The sequence below is a fragment of the Haliotis asinina genome, chromosome 7, assembly GCF_037392515.1.
Source record: "Haliotis asinina isolate JCU_RB_2024 chromosome 7, JCU_Hal_asi_v2, whole genome shotgun sequence".
Taxonomy (NCBI): domain Eukaryota; kingdom Metazoa; phylum Mollusca; class Gastropoda; order Lepetellida; family Haliotidae; genus Haliotis; species Haliotis asinina.
The window spans coordinates 1155875-1176766 of NC_090286.1; the positions used below are offsets into that span (position 1 = coordinate 1155875).

Genomic DNA, 20892 nt, shown 5'->3' on the forward strand with positions numbered 1-20892 from the left:
GTTACAGATGACACTGTGATTTGAACAATAATCAATTAAAATGTATGTAAAACAGATCTAGATGTTTCCTTGTTTAATTACATTTTAGACACGTGCAGAATTAACGCATGTTAACAAAATCTTGTATAAATTCAAAACAATCTCTTAAAATTCCACGTTTTCCCTAATGTTGATAGTAATTAATACGGTACAACACGTGTATACAGGCAACAACAAAATGTAATAACTTACCTGATGTAATCACAGGCCTATGTCCAAAAAATATATCCCTTCCTGTAATGAGCCACATTTGAATGCATTGACTGAATAAATTGTAGTTTTAAAGTGTTATTATCACATTCATTGAGGGTTGTCACCGCGTATTTAGAATCAAGTAGAGAAACCGGAACTCTCACGACTCACATTTTCTGCGTACTCGTCAGCAGCTCCTTAACTTTATGTAACTGAACCCGAAAAGCAAATATTCATATAACACTCACTGAAAGTTTACTCGAAATCGTCATCATTGTTCTCTTACGTATCCGTGTTAAAGAGCAACCTGTTGTTTGCACAAACAATCCCCATTTACAATCGAGTGATATATTATGCCGTTGCAATGGTGTTGTTTTTATTTACATCACGTGGTCTTCGGTGAAACCGAAGAGGTCAATTTTTTGCACCGGTGGACCCTGGATTGTAAAAGGGTCAGAGTTGTAGGACCATAATAATGTGAGCTCATAACATCTTTGTCATGTTTAAGAGGATACAACAATAAGCTTCCTGGGTTGTTCACTCGGCAACAACAAGAATACAGTTTACTGTTTGTTTCGTATAGGGAGCTAATAACGTACACTGTATGTTTATGAAGACACAGCAATAAGCTTCCTGGGTTGTTCACTCGGCAACATGGAGGTCTCCGTGTTCGGGGTGCTGCTCTGTGTCTCCATGCTGGAGATCGTGTCAGGTAATGTCGCTGAATTTATTCATGACCATGGTGCAACTGAATATTCTCGACAGACGTTGGAATGTACTTGTTGTTTCCCTGCCTGGTAATCTGCGTCGGATCAGTGTATTGTGTTTGGTGGGTAGGACGTCTATGATAACCCGTGGGTGGTGCCAGTCTAAGCCCGGGCGACAGGAGCATGGACATCCCCGTGCATGTGTAATGTTTTCATGTTACATCAGTATCAATATAAGTGTGTTGTTTAAAGCGTGTATGCTCAAAAGAGGTAAGAAATATACATGTTGTTACCTTGCCTGGGAATCGGCGGTAAAGCGATGCAACAACGACTGGGCAGTACACCGTATCAGAGTAGGACGTCCATGTTAATCTGTGGGGTGGTGCCAGTCTGGACCAGTAGAAGTATGGACTTCGTTCTGTGTATTCTTAACACAGCTCCGAAAGAAATGGGGTTGTCCAGTGATGAAACTGTCTGCTCGTGATGCTGAAGTCCCGAGCTCAACATACCCATGGTTAGAATGTAAATCCCGTTTCTGGTGTTCAGCGCCGTGATAGTGCTAAAAGCGTCGTAAAACCCTCTAACTAAACCTAAGCTCCCGACGACATGTTCATTCATGCTTTTTTTAAGAAGGGCTTCGCGTTATTAACAAACAAGGCAAGATTTGTAATATTTAAGAGTGCTTATCAGTGCTATGATTTATCGCTCAATACATGCCTGACCTACTTCACCTCGTTTAAATACAGACAGCCATTCGGGGACATACTGCAACAATGTCGGCATACGAAAAATACGAAAAAAGTATGCGATATTTCGAGTTACTTACAGCATCTCTATCACACCAACAGATGTAAAAAACCTAGTCTACTAAATGATGCATCTTTGCTCAATAGGTTTTGCAATTCAATATTTCGTAAGCACATGCGATGCACAAACTCTCTCTCCCGGTGAGATAAGTCCCATGTCTATTAACCTCACTGAGCAGGTTGGGTTATCCGGGTTAATAACAGTCTGAATGTTAATGCTCATATCACCTTACAGCAACCTGCCCTGAACATACATTTGCTAGTGTCACTGTCCATGTCTGATGTAATATATCTGATGCAGGAATCTGCCCTGAAGGAACATACGGCTATGAGTGCGGTTACCAGTGTCACTGTCCTGCAGACAAGTGTAATGCTACCAATGGCTGTAGTCCTGGAGATTGTGACATAGGTTGGTCAGGAATGACATGTCAGAAAAGTAAGTAATGTCGACAATCTGTCCTTGTTGGAAAGCCTTTCATATACCATGAAAGGACACGAGTAAACGGAACCGGTTATGTTACTATGTTAAATGGGGCTAATGTAGTGTAGGAAAGAGGAACCTTGCTATCTCTGAATATCTGATTCATAGTAAAGTAAGTGTAATACATTTAATATTATTTGTTGCCGTCTACTTTTCATCGGTGTGACTGACGTAGCACGTTTGAATCGTAAAGTATCTCCTGAGGTGAAATATCCCAAGAATCAACGCAAATAATATAAAAATGTGTAAATTTACATCTTACAACAAAATTTGTAGCAACAAATACTGTTATATGTAAATGTTGTAAAGACTTTCTGTCTTTCTGATAAGACATGTCACACAACATGGGTACTGTTTATGCAGCTATTTTCAATGAAGCATTTTGAATGTTGGATTGTCAGTGGGAACACTCTAACTATGTGCCAATTCATCAAATAAAAGGACAAAGTGTTTAGCGAATAGGAAAGATTGGATAGCTGAAATACTGAAACCGTAGTTCCACATGAACTGAAAAATATGGCACTAACTTTTTGTTATCTTGACATAAAGGTCAACCTCAATTATGTTTAGAAATGTCACCATAGCATTTAATGGCATACTATTAAATAATCTTTCCGTGTTGACATTGGTATTGTCTAGTGATGCCATGATGAACACCGGTAACAACCCAACCCAACACAGCACAGAAACAGGTTGTGCCTGAACATTAAGCATCTACCATGACGTCAGGTCACGTGATGTCAACCCGCATTAATTTGTTTTACTGTGTCTCTTAGTCCTCTTAATCCGGCAGTTAGAAGCAACATTGCTTTTTTAACACAGGCAATATGGCACTCAACAAACCCACGTCAGCCAGCTCAGTCTATCAGGATCCTGGCAATGCTGTTAATGGTGATAACAGTGCTCACAACTATCACCAGTGCTTTCATTCAGAGTTGAGAGAGAGTTCTGTAACACAGGCATGGTGGAGAGTGGATCTTGAGGAGAATGTCAAAATACGTCATGTCACAATATTTTTCAGAATAGACTGTGAGTACACAGAAATACATTGGACACAGTGTTTTCAATGTTTCAGTTTGCCAGTTGGCACTCAGGGCCTGCTGTCACCTACGAACTTTACAATCTACTGAACCCTGAATGAAATCTGCAGGCCAATTTTCAAATTTAAACCACTGAAAACACAATAAACTACATTGAAAACAGTTTCCACAATATCAGTTAGCATGGCTCCGAGAAAAGATTTGATTTGTTAAAAACTGGTTTTGACATTCCTTTGAAATTCCGGTAAAATGCCAAGAAGTCAAAATGTAAGTTAATGTAGCAGGTGAGTGAGTGAGTTAGTTTAGTTTAGCAATATTCCAGCTACATGGCCGCTGACACTATTTGAATGCTTCCCAGAAACGATTTTATTGGCTAAAAACTGGTGTTGACATTCGCTTGAAATTCCGGCAAAATGCCAGGGAGTCAAAATGTGACATGAGATATGTACAGATCGATAATATTGAATCATAACATTCATCAGATAAAGTTCGTCGGAATGGTATTCAGATCTACATAGCTGACACTGCCGCCTCAACTGCTACAACGTGACAGGGAACAGAGACGGGACAGACATACCTGATGTTCTGACGGCCATGTGTTCTGGTGAAGGGCGCTACCTGGTTCTGTACACCACCACTGTCAACAACGAAAGTGACAATATGAACGTACCTGTCATGGATTTCTGTGAAGTGGAGGTTGATGGCAAAAGCCAAACATCTTGACAGCTTAAAATGCGAACTGTTACGAGTACCATGTATATTGACCTTTACCAGATATGCGCAATGCCATAAGGGACAAATGAATCTATAAAGCATTAATGACCGCACATGTAATTGTGGAGTGGAGGTTTGGGGTAAACAAGCAAAATCTCTTTCTGTCACGTTCTATTACCATATACTGTTCTTACATACATGCATACATGCATACATACCAGTGGCTGGTAAAACCGTGTTATGTGCGAGAAGAACATCGTGACAATTCGAAACCATCCGCACTTTTAGCTGAGGTTAGATGCTAATCATCCTACTCTAGGTCGTTCTATCAGTAGATGTCGTCATATCATTCGTCTGACAAAGTGTTCTCACCTACTGTTAATTTCATTTCCACCAACCAATGACGACGGAACACGTGAAGGGACACCAGGTGTCATCAATATTCATAGTAGTTAAACTGGACATGCTAATACATTTAGATAAAATTAAATCAAGGTTTGTTATGGGTGTAGAAAGGATTTTGTTAGTTGTATCCTAACCGTCTTCATTTACGATCATTAACAGTGTGCAGCAATGGTACTTTCGGCGATGACTGTGACAACTACTGCCACTGTGACGGTGAGGTGTGCGACTACGCCGACGGCATCTGCCCCGATGGAGTGTGTCTACCTGGATGGACAACAGAAAAGTGTGACACAGGTTCGTGCTGTTGGAGTGTTTAAACCTGATGTGTGATCTTTCAGGAAATGTCTATGTACTCAGTATTTGAATGGTCTTTTTCTTCACAATATCTTTAGGATGTCCGACTCACATCAGTATCACTGGTTTGTATTTCAGAATGTGAGTTTGGTTACTATGGAGTCAACTGTAACAAAGATTGCCTAAATAGGAACTGCAAGGGAGACAACTCTAGCTGTGTCCGCGTGACGGGACAGTGTGATGGAGGCTGTACGGCAGGTTGGAATGGAACAGACTGTACACAGAGTAAGATATTTACTGAAGATAATTTTCAGGGCATCAGTGTCACCTGGAGTGATTACAAGTATATAAAATTTGTCAGTATTTTTGTTCATACTTTAAAGTGCAGCAGCGCATGTGTGATTTATTTACAGAATGCCTACGTTCTTACGGCGACGGCTGTTCCAAATATTGCTCTGACAGGAAGTGCGTCGAGTCCTCGTCAGACAGTTGTGATCACGGGACCGGGGGCTGTGAAGGTGGTTGCAGAGGCGGTTGGAAGGGTACTGACTGTACAGAAGGTTATCTTTTTTGTTTCAGTATTCATGCGGTTGTCTTTTATTTGATGAATAACATTAGATGTTTTATAAATGGCAGTGCTTATTTTCCTATCCACAGCTTGTATCCTGGGTATTCAGTATGGAGCTAATTGTGAGGGTTACTGTAGTACCCGGAGGTGCGAGGATAGGGTGGACTCCTGTCCCAAGGATACAGGTCGGTGTGAGTCAGGATGCCAGTCAGGGTGGAAGGGAGAAGACTGCACTCAAGGTAGGAATCAACAGAAACATACAATCTGTAGAACACATTTGTCGGTACACCAAAGAAATTCGACATTTACACAAACACTTTGATCTTTGAATTTGTAACTGCAGGCACATCCTTTGACGGCTGTAAAGTTCAATGAAAAACGAACAAACAACCAAATCATGTATAATACATAAACAAACCTAACATACATTACGAGGAAGTAAATGCAAATGAGCATTAAATAGTTACAAACATAAATGTCATGTTGACATTATTATACTGTTTTATTTCTTGTCTCCATGATCTGAAAGACAGAGAACGTTTACCTCTCACGAACACCTGGCGTCATTACTGTTTGATCCATTAACTGGAAAATGTGGGATGGTCGAATCATAAAGACACAAATTGGCAATAGTAGTATGAACGGAAAACTTAACATGAACAAAATATTGATTGTACCGTCGGAATAATGCATGGGACAAAGATTAATCGTTCATGTTTGGAAAATGTGAAGGTTGAAATTCCCGAAAATGTTTTCATATTTAATACCTTAATCAGGGCACGCCTGCAGCTGGTCTTGAATTGACACATGTGTGATGTATGTAATCGTCCAAAGAATACAGTGAGTAATACTCTGGGCAGACAAAGCTGCAACCTTCAAAGAAACGTCATCAAATCTACATACATTCTGTTGAGAGCTTGCGTAGATACATGAGATTTATTTGAAAAATGTGAACATTTCCGTTTTGGTACGTTTCAACAATTTGCGTGCCAATCAACATTCCGCTCATACCTGATACAAGGTCACAAACTCATTGCATCAGAACATGTATGCATCGACCCTTCACGATGAACACTAGTGTTTTTTGCATTCTTATGTTCCCAGTAGTAGCGACCAAATCCTCTCCGCATCAGAGTTTCATCATACAATTCAGCCTTTATTATGAGCATGATCCTTTATTGTTCTAATCCTGATAGAACGTCTTCTTAGCACGAGTGGTGTTTTCAAAGGAAGTATGATATCTCTGGATTTCTCTTAGCTAATATGTATTTTTCAGGAACCCACACTGAGAAATACCTGCATACCACGTGTCTTCATATTTCAAGACGAGCGTATTTTGATACATGAATTTTATTACATATTATCTAATTTATTCCGATTCAGCTCTTACAGAGTCACTTGATCATGAGGACAGAATTATATCACCTCTGTCTGCGGGCTTGTTGGGAGCTCTTGCAATGCTGGTGTTCATGACTGCTGTGATGGGCGGGGTGTGTCTTTGGAGGAGGAAAGCAAAGTAAACTACATCATTGTATATGAAGCCTGGGCAACATTGATTTTTGTATGAGCTGTACTCTCGGGATATAACAACATTCATTACACTTTGTCAGAGGAAGCTACTGAATTAAGCTAGATTTCATATGTAAGAAAAAAAAGTTGAGTTAATACGTCACAATTATTATTAACTAGCATCTATCGATCTGACAAGCATTTTAAATATTTTCGTGATACTATTATTAAAAGAGTTTAACGCACCACTCAACACAGTCATGAACATTTATTTCGCAGGAACGGTGAAAGGTATAACAAATCCAGACCAACTGGAAACCTGCCGGCGACTTCACCTTCATTAAATACAACGGCGTCTGACGACGATGTCATACCGGGAAGTCAATACGCCACGCTGGACGGACGGTCACCAGACATGTATGAGTCACTGAATGTCTCAGGTATATATTACAACACTGCAAAGGAGACAGATAAGGAAGGTTGATGATGAAACAATGAAGACATCGAACATAATGGCCGGATCGTGGTGTGTGTGATGGTCAAACTATGAAATACTGACCTTGCTCTGTGTGGGAGGCAGTTTGATGTTACGTTTAGAGAAGAAGAATGTTTAGATTTGCACTAAAGAACCTTGTTAATGAGCCGAATATCAGTTGTCATTTATTGATACACATGATTCACCACGACCGTATAAAGACAGGACATGAACAGTACCTTATACGATTCACAATGTGTGGACTATTAAAGAACTGTGAAGAAACAGCGCTGGAGAATTAGTGGTGTTTTTTAACACATGCATGCTGGGGAGTTTTCACTACACAGAATGTTTATTTCATACCTCATTGTCAACAACTGGTTTCTTTCAATTTTCCTTTTTTCTTCCACGATAACGTTTCCTCGGTAGACGTTTAAGTAGAGACTGTACCAAGAACGTTTTGTAACAGTGATTCTGTCGTATTGACACGACATTTCTTAAAACGTCACACCTCTAATGGGTTCAGAATTAGTACTGAATATGATTTTAACATAATGTTTTTCATAGTTTTCATATATGTTTATCATTCATATTTCTGAATACCGACTACATTTTCAGCATATATTTTTGTGATTTTGAAAATGCCGCTGGAATTCACATTTCTTTAATAAATATAGTTTTCCTTCGTAACTGATTGTAGTTATTTTTCCACAAGGTTGGAGCTGCATGTGAAAAGTCCGTTTTCCAAAAGTTTTAAACCTGAAGTTTGACACCAACAGACGCTCTTGATGAGATGATCGAAGGCAGCATTTGTTTCAGCAAAAAGTAAGCAGGTCAAAGAGATATATGGGGGAGCAAATATGTGAAGGGCCGTGTAGATCAAACAGGATAATGACTTCTTGCCTTGATGGGGAGTCAGTGGTTTGGTTTAATGTGTCCATGTTTGGGAACCCGACTCATGACATGCGCGGCAATGTTCTGCACTTTCTGTAGGTTTTCTAATGCCTCCTGACTGATCCCAAGCAGCAAACAGTTGCAGTGGTCGAGCCTTGAGTGAGTGATTCAAAATTTTACATCGCTTAGGCAACATTACAGCCATATAGTCATGAAAACAAGGTAATTATTTTGAGTTATCTGTCGACATAGGATAATAAAATAGGTGGGTATATCACCAAAGCTGACCATAATTTAAAGTAAGATGACAGCAGATTAAAACAGGCTATAAACCACCAACAACCACCTTATTGGATCAAGTGGACTTACAGTGTTTTTACTTCCTACATAATTCCCCAGCAGGATTTAAGGAATCATTTGGTTACAAGTGGCTGTAGGTTATGCTAGCCAATATGTAAATGCTGAAGCCAGTCAAAATGACAAACGCCCGGATGTAGGCATGGGTGGTATCAGCTGAGACTTATTGACGAATGATGGTGATGGAGCAGAGATGAAAATAGCAGGTCTTGCAGATATTGTTCACCTGGGTTTCCATTGACAGTGAGGTTTCTTTAGTAATGGCTTAGCAAAAGAGTTCTTAAATTTCCGATGAAAATATCCATTGTCGAGGCTTTTGATTTATTTACAATGGATGTGATAGGTGGCAAAAAAGATCAAGATGTTTTAGAAGGAGCATAGTGGGAATTGGGTCAGAGGAATAGGGTTTTGGTCACAATAGTTCTGATCTCATCCGCAGAAAAACGATCGAACTTCTCGACTCTCGCCTGTGAAATGTGGAATATGGACAAAACGTTCCCTGACAGCTGGCAGTCCTTCACGATTTTTGTCAGTCTTGATGACGTAGAAGTAATTTAATGAATCTGCCATGTTTTGTTGCCACATTCGGTGTATGTTCACACAGCTGCCTGATAAAGATGAGCTGGTTTGCCTGCACAGTTTTCTATATCTCATGCAAGCCATAACCTTGTTTAGCTGTCGCATTTACAAACGTAGTTTGATATCTACTAACCCGAAATATCTGCATCCAGTCGTGAATTTCGCCACTAACGCTCTGCACGACTTTGGCTGTGGCTGAAAATGCCTCCTTGCTGTACCAAGGGGCATTTGGGTGTAGATGTGGTTATGCTAAAGGCAACCAAAATAGTAGTGATATAAGTATTACTTGTATAACTGTGAGAATTAGTGAGTGTTGTGAGACAACTTATTATCCAAAGTGCACAAAGCGTTCTTGGCCTAAATTATACCCTGTAGCATAACATAGGTGTGGCATTAGATATGGTGGGCCATGGATTGTAAATCAGTCGGCATTTTAGACCCATAATAAAGGAACAAATGTATGTTTTTGTCGTATGGAGAGTGTCCACTTAGAACTCTAACTGATAACGTTCTTGTCATGTTTAAGAGGACACAATAGGTTTGTTCATTGCGCAACATGGAGGTTTCTGTGCTCTGGGTGCTGCTCTGTATCTCCATACTGGACATTGTGTCAGGTAATGTGGAAGGATTCATTCATGTTCATGGTTATATAAGATGACCATGTATCGAAAGACGTTAGCATATGTTTCTTGTAGTCCTGACCATCATTTGGCGTCAGACTGGTCAGTACACTGCGTGGGAAATGACTGATACGACAACGACTGATCAGTACACTGTGTGGGAGTAGACTGATACAACGACGACTGACCAGAACACTGTGTGGCAGTAGACTGATACAACGACGACTGGTCAGTACACTGTGTGAGAATACACTGATACAACTACGAGTGACCAGTACACTGTGTGGGAATAGACTGATACAACGACGACTGGTCAGTACACTGTGTGGGAGTAGATTGATAAAACAACGACTGACCAGTACACTGTGTGGGAATAGACAGATACAACGACGACTGGTCAGTACACTGTGTGGGAGTAGACCTATACACACAACGACTGACCAGTACACTGTGTGGGAATAGACTGATACAACGACGACTGACCAGGACACTGTGTCAGGGCAGACTGATACAACAACATCGTCCATAGTAAACCATAGGATGACCATGTTGTAACTGAACATTCTCAAAAGAAGCTAACTTGTTGTTGCCCTGCCTGATAATCGGAGTGTTGACATAATAGTGTGTTTGGTTAGGACGTCTATGTTAAACTGTGGGATGGTGCCAATCTGTACAATAGTGAGTCCTTGAGAACCAGACATACACATATTCATAGACGTCGCTACGTAATTGTGCTAATGTTATCACCCTTCGTCACTATTACTTTAAGTATGCTGGTGTTTATAGCGTGTTTACCAAAGCTCCAGAAAAAGTCAGATGATGGGGTAGCCCAGTGGCGAAAGCGTTCACTCCTCACAATGTAGTGTGTACAATATCCGTGGGTACAATGTGTGATGGCCATTTCCGGTGTCCCCCAGCCGTGACATTGCTGAAAGGTATAGGAGAGGAAAGGATATAGGATATTTATATAGCGCACATATCCACGCACAAGTGCATGCTCAAAGCGCTGGTATTTTCCCCTCGATCACTGGATGTCAGTCTCAAAAGCACATCGTATTTTAATCTCAACTCTCTAGGCGGAAAACCCAACTAACTAACTAACTAACTGAAAAGGAAAGGCAAAACAGATGTCAGTACATCAGATCATGTAGAGATAACTACACGCTATGCTGCTTAATGATCTTAGGAACGCTTATGTAATACAGAGAGGAGGTGCACTTCCTTGTCAAAAAACACCACCAACAAACAAACCCAACAAAGAAAATTACATGTTTTCCAAGTGGCGTGTGCAACACATTCCTTGTGACAAGGAAGACATCAGTCCTGACAATGGTCTCCCGAGGGGGCTACAATTTGAACCATGGTGCGGTATTGTTGCCATGAAACCTCCTCGAAGTTTATTATCTTTTCATCAGGGATTTCTTGTTTCTCTCCTTACGTGTTTCCCAGGGCAGGTATGAAGCAACTGAGAAGCAGAAGACACGTTTGTAATGTTGATCCCATTACACGTCTACTAGGAATGTTTCAGCCGCAAATGCATATTCATGACATGTTTTTTGTGAATGTAGCGGTAACACACGAACTCTATTTGTAATCTTAAAGGGGTGCATGTTATGATGTTATGATTTATATTTGAATACACATCTGAACTACCTGACATCGTTGACATACAGTAAGCTATTATGTCAGCTTGACACATTGCAACGACAATGTCAACATAAGTAAATTTATATGTCTTACCTATATTATGTAGCCCAACGGTCCCTAATCGTGGTGATCAACCTTCATTTGATGTATGGCCCGATTTTTTATATTTTTGCCATAGCATACTAGTTTACAATTAGGAGCTGTGATAATCTAGCACCTTTTACTGTCCTTCGATGACAAGTTTTTACTCCTAAATGTATTGATTTGGCTAGTAATGTTAATTATATTGTAATGACCGTAATGATCTGACTGTCGAGGTATTACATTTACTGACTATATTATATAGGAATTCCAATACTGTAATCAGTGTTACCTATGCTACAGGCAAGAATGTACTTCTTTATCCTTACAAGTTGGATAAACAACTTCTCTGTTGAAAGTCATCAGGCACCAACCGCTTCCGTTCATACTCCAGAGGATGTATATACCAGATCCCCTTCGACTGTGGCGTCCAGTACATTGCCGAAACCTTTACACCCCCAAACAATAATACTATGTTTTTACAATTGTCTTTATTCATGTGAATGTAGGCCACTGGCCCGTGATTGAAAACTACACATTAACAGCTTTCAAGCTGCAACGACGAAGATTTTACTAGACCAGAAATCTACCATCAGCAAGAACCAAGGCCACACATTCTACCAACGATCTATCCACTAACAGCCACTAAGCTACAAGAGGCCAAGGACATGAAATCATTCCGCTCTCAGATCAACCGTGACCAGGGAAAATACCTGCCCAGCCCAGTGCTTGAGACTTGTTGATTCAATCATCTGTGACATCTGTTTTTCTGGCTTCCACCTTATCATAATCCCCTTGGCTCCACCTCTCTTACCCTAAGATATTTTTTTCCTTTTAACGTCTATCTACACACAATCCACTCGCAGCAACACCGGAGTCACAAAACATTCTAAAAACTGACACACACACACATACACTTCAAATACAAGCAGCTGTTCTGTTGGTAGGCTGAGTTACGAATAGATTGGTTTACTTCACGGTCCGACGACTCTCCTCACTGTACATGTTCTTGTTAAAACGAAGTATGACATTGTTTAACTCAACATAAATAACTGTTTGCAAAATGTTAGGTTCATATAGGTATTTTAAGGCCTAAGGTCGCCCTAAAGCTTTCCTGCCATGTCCGTGCTGTCAGCTTCTAGTAGAACATTTAAATATATATATGTTACAGGAATCTGCCCGGAAGGAACATACGGCTATGAGTGCGGTTACCAGTGTCACTGTCCTTTAGTCAAATGTAATGCTACCAGTGGCTGTCGTCCTGGAGATTGTGACACGGGTTGGTCCGGAGTAACATGCAATAAAAGTAAGTGATATCGACCATCTGAAGCTTTGCTACACTTATTCATCTCAAACAGCAATATTTCAGAGTTAAGTTTTAGAACTGTAAAGAATTTAGCGACCTATGCTTGTCTCAACAGGAGAGCCACGGTATTGGGTGGTTAGGCTCGTTGCCATGGCTGACACATCTCATCCTACCTCAGTTTCGCAGATCGATGCCTATGTTGTTGGTCACCGGATTGTCTGACCCAAATTCGGGTATTTACAAACGCAATATTGCTGGGTACGGCATTACAAAAGAAAACCAACAAACAAAATATTTTTACAATTATTAACATGGCGACTAGAAGTAGGCATCATAGATTATTGAATATATTAGCTACCTTCTGTTCAGGATTAAAAGTGGCCATGTTCACGTGTCAACTTTTTCAGTCAACAATCATTATGTTAAACAAGTCACGGTGAAGTGATTTCATTTGCTAGATTCCTATGGAAGGTGGTCTGTGTAACGATAATGCATCCCACATTTACATGAACATGCTCTACGTTGACAACTGTAATCAACTGCACACCTACTGAATTAAAATAAATAAAAGAATTTGAAAAACAAACAACAGAAAAAAACATTTTTTTGACACACGGATGCAGTATCCAGTATTCGATCGACAACACAGATGATTCAATATCGTGTGTGACCACCCTGACCTGTGATGCAGGTTCTATCGCATCGTCGAACTGAGTATGTGAGCTTTCTGACGTCATCATTTGGGATTCGGCACTATTCCTCTTACAGGACAACTGCCAAAGTGTCCATGGTCAATCGAGGCTGTTGACATTTCCAAATACTTTGCCCCATTTGGTCCCAGATGTGTTCGATTGGAGACAGAGCGGGTGATCTCGCTGGCCAATGTTGAAGTTGTTGGGTTGGGTTAGGTTGCAGGTTGAAGTTGTTAATTTTGAGGAAGCTAAGCCACTAGTGGCGTTGTCCTGTTGAAACAGGTAAGGCAGCATCACAGACCGTAAAATCTCGTCCCTGTAACGACGTGCGTTGAGACAAGCTTTGATGACTGACGAGATCTGTCGTCTGCTCCCCACAAGACAATAAAGCGTACGCTTAATGTTCAACTTCTTGGATGCAAGCAGGTGCTGTCCGTTCGCCCCGACGTAGATAGATTCGAAAACGACCATCAGATATGGAGAGCTTGGAGGTGCTCTCGTCACTGAAGAGCACTCGTCGCCAGTTTCGCAGCTGCCACTGCATTACGGTTCTGGCCCACCTCAATTTGGCACGTTGGTGTCGGAGCGTTAACTTTATGGCCTTGAAACGTCGTCAGGCACGAATACCATGCTGACACAGTCGTCTTCCTTCTTTCTGTCTGCTGACTGCATGTCCAAGGCTATTGGCGCTTGATGACGTCACTGTGAGGTAGCGGTTTCTCTGATGAAGCACCCGTAAATGTCGATCTCCCTGTGGGGTCGTGACCGTGGGGATGCCACTCCTGGGTCTGTCTGTCAGTCTCTCTGTGACGTGTGATAAGTCTGGCGATGGTGGACTTGCAGCATCCTGGTCACGTGATCCTGTGTTGCATACCAATTGCTCTTTCCCTCTGTTCTTGTGGTCACTCGAGGCATGTTCCTGCTTTCAATCCTGTAGTATGATGACAGAGAAGAAATCTAGTCAGGTTTTATACCCTCACGTCATACGGGTAACGTTGTGCATAATTTCCATTTTTTCTGTGCGAATTCATTTAACTCACCAATAATCTCGTGCACACGTTTACTGGGAACAGACATGCCGTGTTCGAGGGATGTGTTTCCAGTCGTTTTTGAGCAGACAGGCAATTATTTTCACAACTTATGATAATTTTTATTTTGGTGGCGTTTCTTTTGGACGGTATTTTAGCTTGTTTAATTGATTTGTTTCTAATGTATCAATCAGAATTTTCCCGTCTATGTGTTGGTTTTAATGCACTGTAGAATTGATTTAAGCCCATATTTACATTGGCTACAGTATATATCAGAACTTTAAAATTTTCATCAGATGTCTATCAAGAACTTAATCCTTGTCTTTTGTCACAGGAAATATAGCACTCAACAAACCCACATCATCCAGCTCAATCTATCAGGATCCTGGCAATGCTGTAAATGGTGACAACAGCGCCGACAACTATGGACAGTGCTTTTCTTCGGACTGGAGAGACAACTTAATAACAGAGGCATGGTGGAGAGTGGATCTTGAGGAGATGGTCAGAGTACGTCATGTCACAATATACTTCAGGAAAGACTGTGAGTACAAAAGGAAACCATTTGACTTCATTTTATACTGTACACGTTCCTGTTTCATGTTTTGTAAACACAAACGGCAGTGAAAATAATGCAGATGCAAGAGTATATAAGGCTACAGACAAGAAACGTTCATGCATTAGTGTCAATAGTACCATGGTCTGTGTGGCACATGGCTGTACACATCTTCAGCAACCATTACCTATGTTGTACCTAAATAAGGTTTTCTGGAACCAAGGCCTTTTTTGGTTCATGTCCCAGTTTTTATGGAGAATATCTTCATAGCTGTCAGGTAATATTAAAAGAACAAGACACAGTTATCATTTCGACTTGTGTAAGAAGTATACTACAGTCAAGTTGTTTGTGGGAAGCAGTGTTTATATGATGTTCTGTAATATTTGTACTCATATGCACAGTTAAGGTTGAATTCTATAAATTCTGATCAGATAAAGTTCGTCGGAATGGTATCCAGATCTACATAGCTGACACTGCTGCCTCGCCAGCTGATGGAGTCAACTGCCACAACGTGATAGGGAACGTCAACGGGACAGACATACCTGATGTTTTGACGGTCTCGTGTTCTGGTGAAGGGCGCTACCTGGTCCTGTACACAACAACTGTCAACAACGAACTAAACAATGTGAACGTACCTACGATGGATTTCTGTGAAGTGGAGGTTGATGGTAAAAAGTATTTTATCATCTGCATTGTGAACAGTACATGAGTGAATGAGTGAGCCCCGTTTATCCGACAATCATGACCTGACGTTATTTTGGTAACAAAGTGAATAAACGTAACTTAGTCTCAATTATTTAGTATCACATCCTCGTCACTCCGGAAATTTGCTGTTTAACTGATGGTGTCCGATTAACGAGACTTGAGTGCAGTAAGTAGTTCGGTGGACACGCAAGTGAAGGTTGTTTAGAATGTATATATCCTTAATGTATTTAATTGTGATGGAAGGAAATCAGAATGAACTGATGTGATCTTTGCCAGATATATGTGTGAATTGATGACACAAAAGGGTCATTTTCAGACAAAAATCGGCTAGTGTTGGTACATTACGACAACATGCCATGACAGACAGTCAAGATTAGTATTTATCTATGATCTCAGATGAGATCACTTGGTGACCTTCGGGCAAGTTCGTAATTATTTCAAAAAGAAAACATCCAGATGAACTGATTATCTGTGAGGATGTCGTGATTAAGGCTGACAGGATCTAGTTTGTAACAGTATCAGCCTGTCCATCAGCGACTGTGCATTGACAATTTAATTGTTCATCTTCTACATGGGGTAGGAAACAGCTATCGTAATTGTGGATTTAGTTTCTTAAGACTCCATGCTGTTCTGAAAGCCACGCCAAACGCAGATGGCAATTTACAAGTAGACGGACTTTGATGGCCCTTCTGAACGTAATTCCTGGTTGCTTTCAAGCGGTCCTCTAAGTTCCTGTTGAACAGACGTCGATAGGGCAAGATACGTTAACAATGGTGGTTGATGTCCGACCAATAGAATTCTTTTCGGAGACATATCTGTCGTGGTTAACGCCAAACAACCAAGAGCCAAGGATATGTCATTTCATTATCAGGATACCGTGTTTCACCTTGCCTACGTACCCTTACTACTGCAAATTATTATTTTTTGTATCAACAGTATGTAGCAGTGGTACTTTTGGCGATGACTGTGACAACTACTGCCACTGTGACGGCGAGGTGTGCGACTACGTGGACGGCATCTGCCCCAGTGGAGTGTGTCAACCTGGATGGACAACAGAAAAGTGTGACACAGGTCCGTACGGGGTGACTGTCTCAGCTGAAGAGTTGTCTCTTTGTTAGTGTCTACAAATCCTGGCCTTACAATAGCCTGTTCATTAGAAATGTAATTTAGTCAAGAATTTCACAATTTAAAGTGTCACATTATTGTCAGATATTCATTTTGCTTTCAGTATGTGAATTTGGCCACTATGGTGCTAACTGTAGAATGGCTTGTCCAAACAGAAACTGTAAGGGAGACAACTCTAGCTGTGACCGTGTGACGGGAAAGTGTGATGGAGGCTGTGAAGCAGGCTGGAATGGAACAGACTGTACCCTCAGTAAGACATACTTTCTGTATACTAATATAATAAATTATACACAAAAACTATAAGAACTCCATAAGATGTGATAGTCATATGTAAACGTAAAGGTGGTGAGGTCATTTATGCTCTCAGGTAAATGCAACTTTGTGTGTGCTTAATGGGCACTTTAACGACATGTTATAAGTGAGTGAGTGAGTTATTATTTAACGTCACATCGGCAATATTGCAGCAATATCGTGACGAGAACATGTTAAAGATTGAAATAGAAGATGTGTATATAATAAAAACCTGTCGACAAAGGACAGTAAAACAAGTAGAATATCACAGTGAGAGGTAAAAACTAGCCTTGAAAGTGAAACCTAATATCACCATATAATTTCGACAAATGCAGTATAAAAGCAGGCTCTAGATCGTCAACAACAGAAGGTAGATCACCATACTAGAGACCATGGGAACTTCCAGTACCTCTGCTACTTGCATGGAGACATGTTATAACATGTAGTAAAGCAACTTATTCAATTTTCGTTGAGTTTGACTGAAATTAAACATTGCCAAAAAGCAGTAAACAAGGGCGCTGAAACACAGCAGCAACATGTTTAATTCACATACTCAAACACAACAGCCTAGTACTGTGGAAGACACACTTCCCATGCAGCTTGTGACCACATTTCCTTTAAAAGAAGCTACAGACAGCATTGAAGCCCCACGACTTCTTCACCATGTCACAACGCAGGCCGTTAAGCGTCCACGACAGAAACAAGTCCATTGCATGGGTACAGGATGGTGACGCCAGAAGAAGTGTTGCTCACCCTCGTCTGTTGTCTCCCTCAGTCACTCTACGGAAGGACAGGTTCCAGGCCACTGGCAGAGTAAATGACAGACCTCGCTCTGTAACACACAGAAAAAATCCATCAAGAGCAGATGACCTATATGTTGTGCGACAAGTCCTTCGGAATCCATTCACAAATGCCAGTGCCCAGGTGCCAGAAGCTGGAATGGAAGTCTGTCTTCCATATGCTCTAGGCTGTTGTGTTTAGGCGCTTTAATTAAAATTGGTGCCGGTGTGTTTCACCATCCTGACCCGTGTCATTTATTCACAGAATGTCTTCGTTCCTACGGTGACGGCTGTTCCAAATATTGCTCAGACAGGAAGTGCGCCGAATCCTCGTCAGACAGTTGTGAACATGTGACCGGAAGGTGTGAAGATGGTTGCAGTAGCGGTTGGAAGGGTATTGACTGTACAGAAGGTTTGTTGTCAGTCCTGATGTTTGCGGTGTTGTGATTGTGACGTATAGAACTATGTTAAAAAACACAATTACGTATGGTTCAATTCTATACTTTTCAGCATGTATCCAGGGAGTTGAGTACGCAGCTAACTGTGTGGGCAACTGCAGAGCCCGGATGTGCGAAGAAGGGGCGGATGTCTGTCCGCGGGATACGGGAATATGTGAATCAGGCTGTCAGTCAGGATGGAAAGGACAAGACTGTACTCAAAGTAGGAAACAAAAAACAATGTGAAAATCTGAGAACATGCTCATGAAACCGTAAAGTATTACATGTACTCTAAAATAGATAAACCCAAATACAAGTATAACGTACGTACAGGCTGTAGCCTGATATACCAGATATTAGCACATGGATTGAAATTATTATTCTTAACCGTTTAGTGTTACTTCATGTTAAAACATAGAAGATTATTCACATTTAATAAAGAAATATTGTGTTTGTTAAAGTTGAAGTTGTTATGAAGTAGTATGTAAACCGTTGAAGATAAGGGGAATTTAATGATAACTGTTGACGTTCTGTATCTTTTCCTGTCAAATGTGTAATATGTATTTGTTTTGTTTCAGTTGTTTGTTACTTGAAGCAACAATCATCAATATTTCAGTTGTATGACTGCAGAATGTAAACAGTCAGGAATAGACAGCTTGGAGTTTTAACATGATGTTCGACGCTCCGTTTGGGGTACAATGATTTGCATCAACCATGCCAGCCTGCACAAACTCCTGATCATGTTAACCACAACTTGGTCTGCTGAAGACCAATTCTATCCCTGATACCCAAGGGTCATTTATATAATATGTTACGGATTAACATTCAACCCCTTATATAACATACAAATGATAACTGAGAGTGAACCGACGCCATTGTCAAAAGATATATGAAGAAAAATTGAGGAGAAAATGTGTGTCTTTTCCGAAGTATAGGAAATTTCATAAAAAATATTGCCATAAAGGAAGACATACTCACCCTGTAGTGACCAGCATATTATGGACAGTGAACGCAGAGTTGTGTACTTGTTGCGATTTCCAAGATGCAGTGAAAGATTACTATGTTCAGTGGAAGTCCTCCTTCCCCGATCTTCACTAGCCTTTGCATATATGACTGGTGAAAGTCACAATGCAGTCACAATGTTATTTTCAACAAAGATTTCCCTATAGATGTGTTATTTTGACGTTCCAGCAGGACAACGGTTTACAAAGGACCTCTCATATGTTACAGGGCCCTAGATGACAATGGTTGATAAAACACCTCTCATGCGTTACAGGGCCCTAGATGACAACAGTATAGCACATCTTATCTGTTACAGGAATCCTAGATGACAACAGTATAACACCTCTCATATGTTACAGGGCCCTAGATGACAACAGTATAGCACATCTTATCTGTTACAGGGATCCTAGATGACAACAGTATAACATATCTTATCTGTTACAGGGATCCTAGATGACAAAGGTATAACACCTGTCTTCTGTTACAGTGTAACACCTCTCATCTGTTACAGGGATCCTAGATGACAACAGTATAACACCTCTCATATGTTACAGGGCCCTAGATGACAACAGTATAGCACATCTTATCTGTTACAGGGATCGTAGATGGCAACAGTATAACACTTCTCATCTGTTACAGGGGCACTAGATGACAACAGTATAACACATCTGTCTGCGGGCTTGTTGGGAGCTCTATCAATGCTGGTGTTCATGGTTTTAGTAATGGGCGCGGTGTGTCTATGGAGGAGGAAGACAGACGTCAAGTAAAGTGCATTGTTATATGTGAATACTGGTGTTCGGTATACAAGCAATACAATTGATGTTGCAATTGATGTTGCATTTGAGGCAGATGTGTGACTAGATATTAAGAACTCTGGAGCTGTGTCATTATACAGAAAGAATTGTTTCATAGAGAGCACTGTTAAGTTAATACATTACTCAAAATTTCCGAGGCTTAGTACTCTAAAATAATTACGTAGATGTGTTAATCTAAAATAATACATCTACCTGTATTTGTTTCAAATGCCAGGGGCGACAATGAGTGAAGACATGTTGAATGAACAAAGGCCCGATGCAAAGTGCTGCACAGTGCCAACTTGCAGCATGTGTTCAGCCACTAAAATGTCTGAACCAGAAATGTTCAAAACAAAGTCCCCACGAGATCAACTTCACAAATTCACTAATTCGAGCGTATTTGATCCATGTGATGCATGGCACTGAAGACTGATCAACTCTATAGTAAGTGCATTGCCGAGTTGCTATATGCGACAAGGCGTCTTTCAAGGATCATGAACAACTGGTGGCACATATATCACTGAGGTATTGTCACCGAGCTGGCCACCCATGCAGGTATCCTGCATCACCGACTCTACCAAAGTGAGTTCGTGCAGTATCGTCCATGAATGTACAGTCTAGTCTCAATGAACCAATGTATGCTCTGTTGTGCAATAACATCCCTTTATAGGAAACTCACGATCGTTCCAATATCTAGTACGTGGAAAACGAACATGTTAAAGTCTTCTCTATAGTGGCCGAGAAAGCTTCCATCCTTTCTTGCACACATGGC

General features: G+C 40.8%; 1 protein-coding gene and 1 pseudogene across 1 annotated transcript in view; both read left to right on the top strand.

The window, feature by feature from the left end:
* Positions 1 to 885: 885 nt before the first annotated feature.
* On the top strand, positions 886 to 6766 carry LOC137291144 (multiple epidermal growth factor-like domains protein 11; annotated as a pseudogene).
* A 2850-nt stretch (positions 6767 to 9616) lies between these two features.
* The window catches only part of LOC137291145 (uncharacterized), a 63098-nt gene continuing 51822 nt past the window's right edge, over positions 9617 to 20892 (top strand). Inside the window, exons 1-4 of the mRNA XM_067822430.1 lie at positions 9617 to 9674; positions 12580 to 12714; positions 14769 to 14975; positions 15419 to 15655. Coding sequence (XP_067678531.1) covers positions 9617 to 9674; positions 12580 to 12714; positions 14769 to 14975; positions 15419 to 15655 — 637 coding nt within the window. The remainder of the gene's footprint in view (positions 9675 to 12579; positions 12715 to 14768; positions 14976 to 15418; positions 15656 to 20892) is intronic.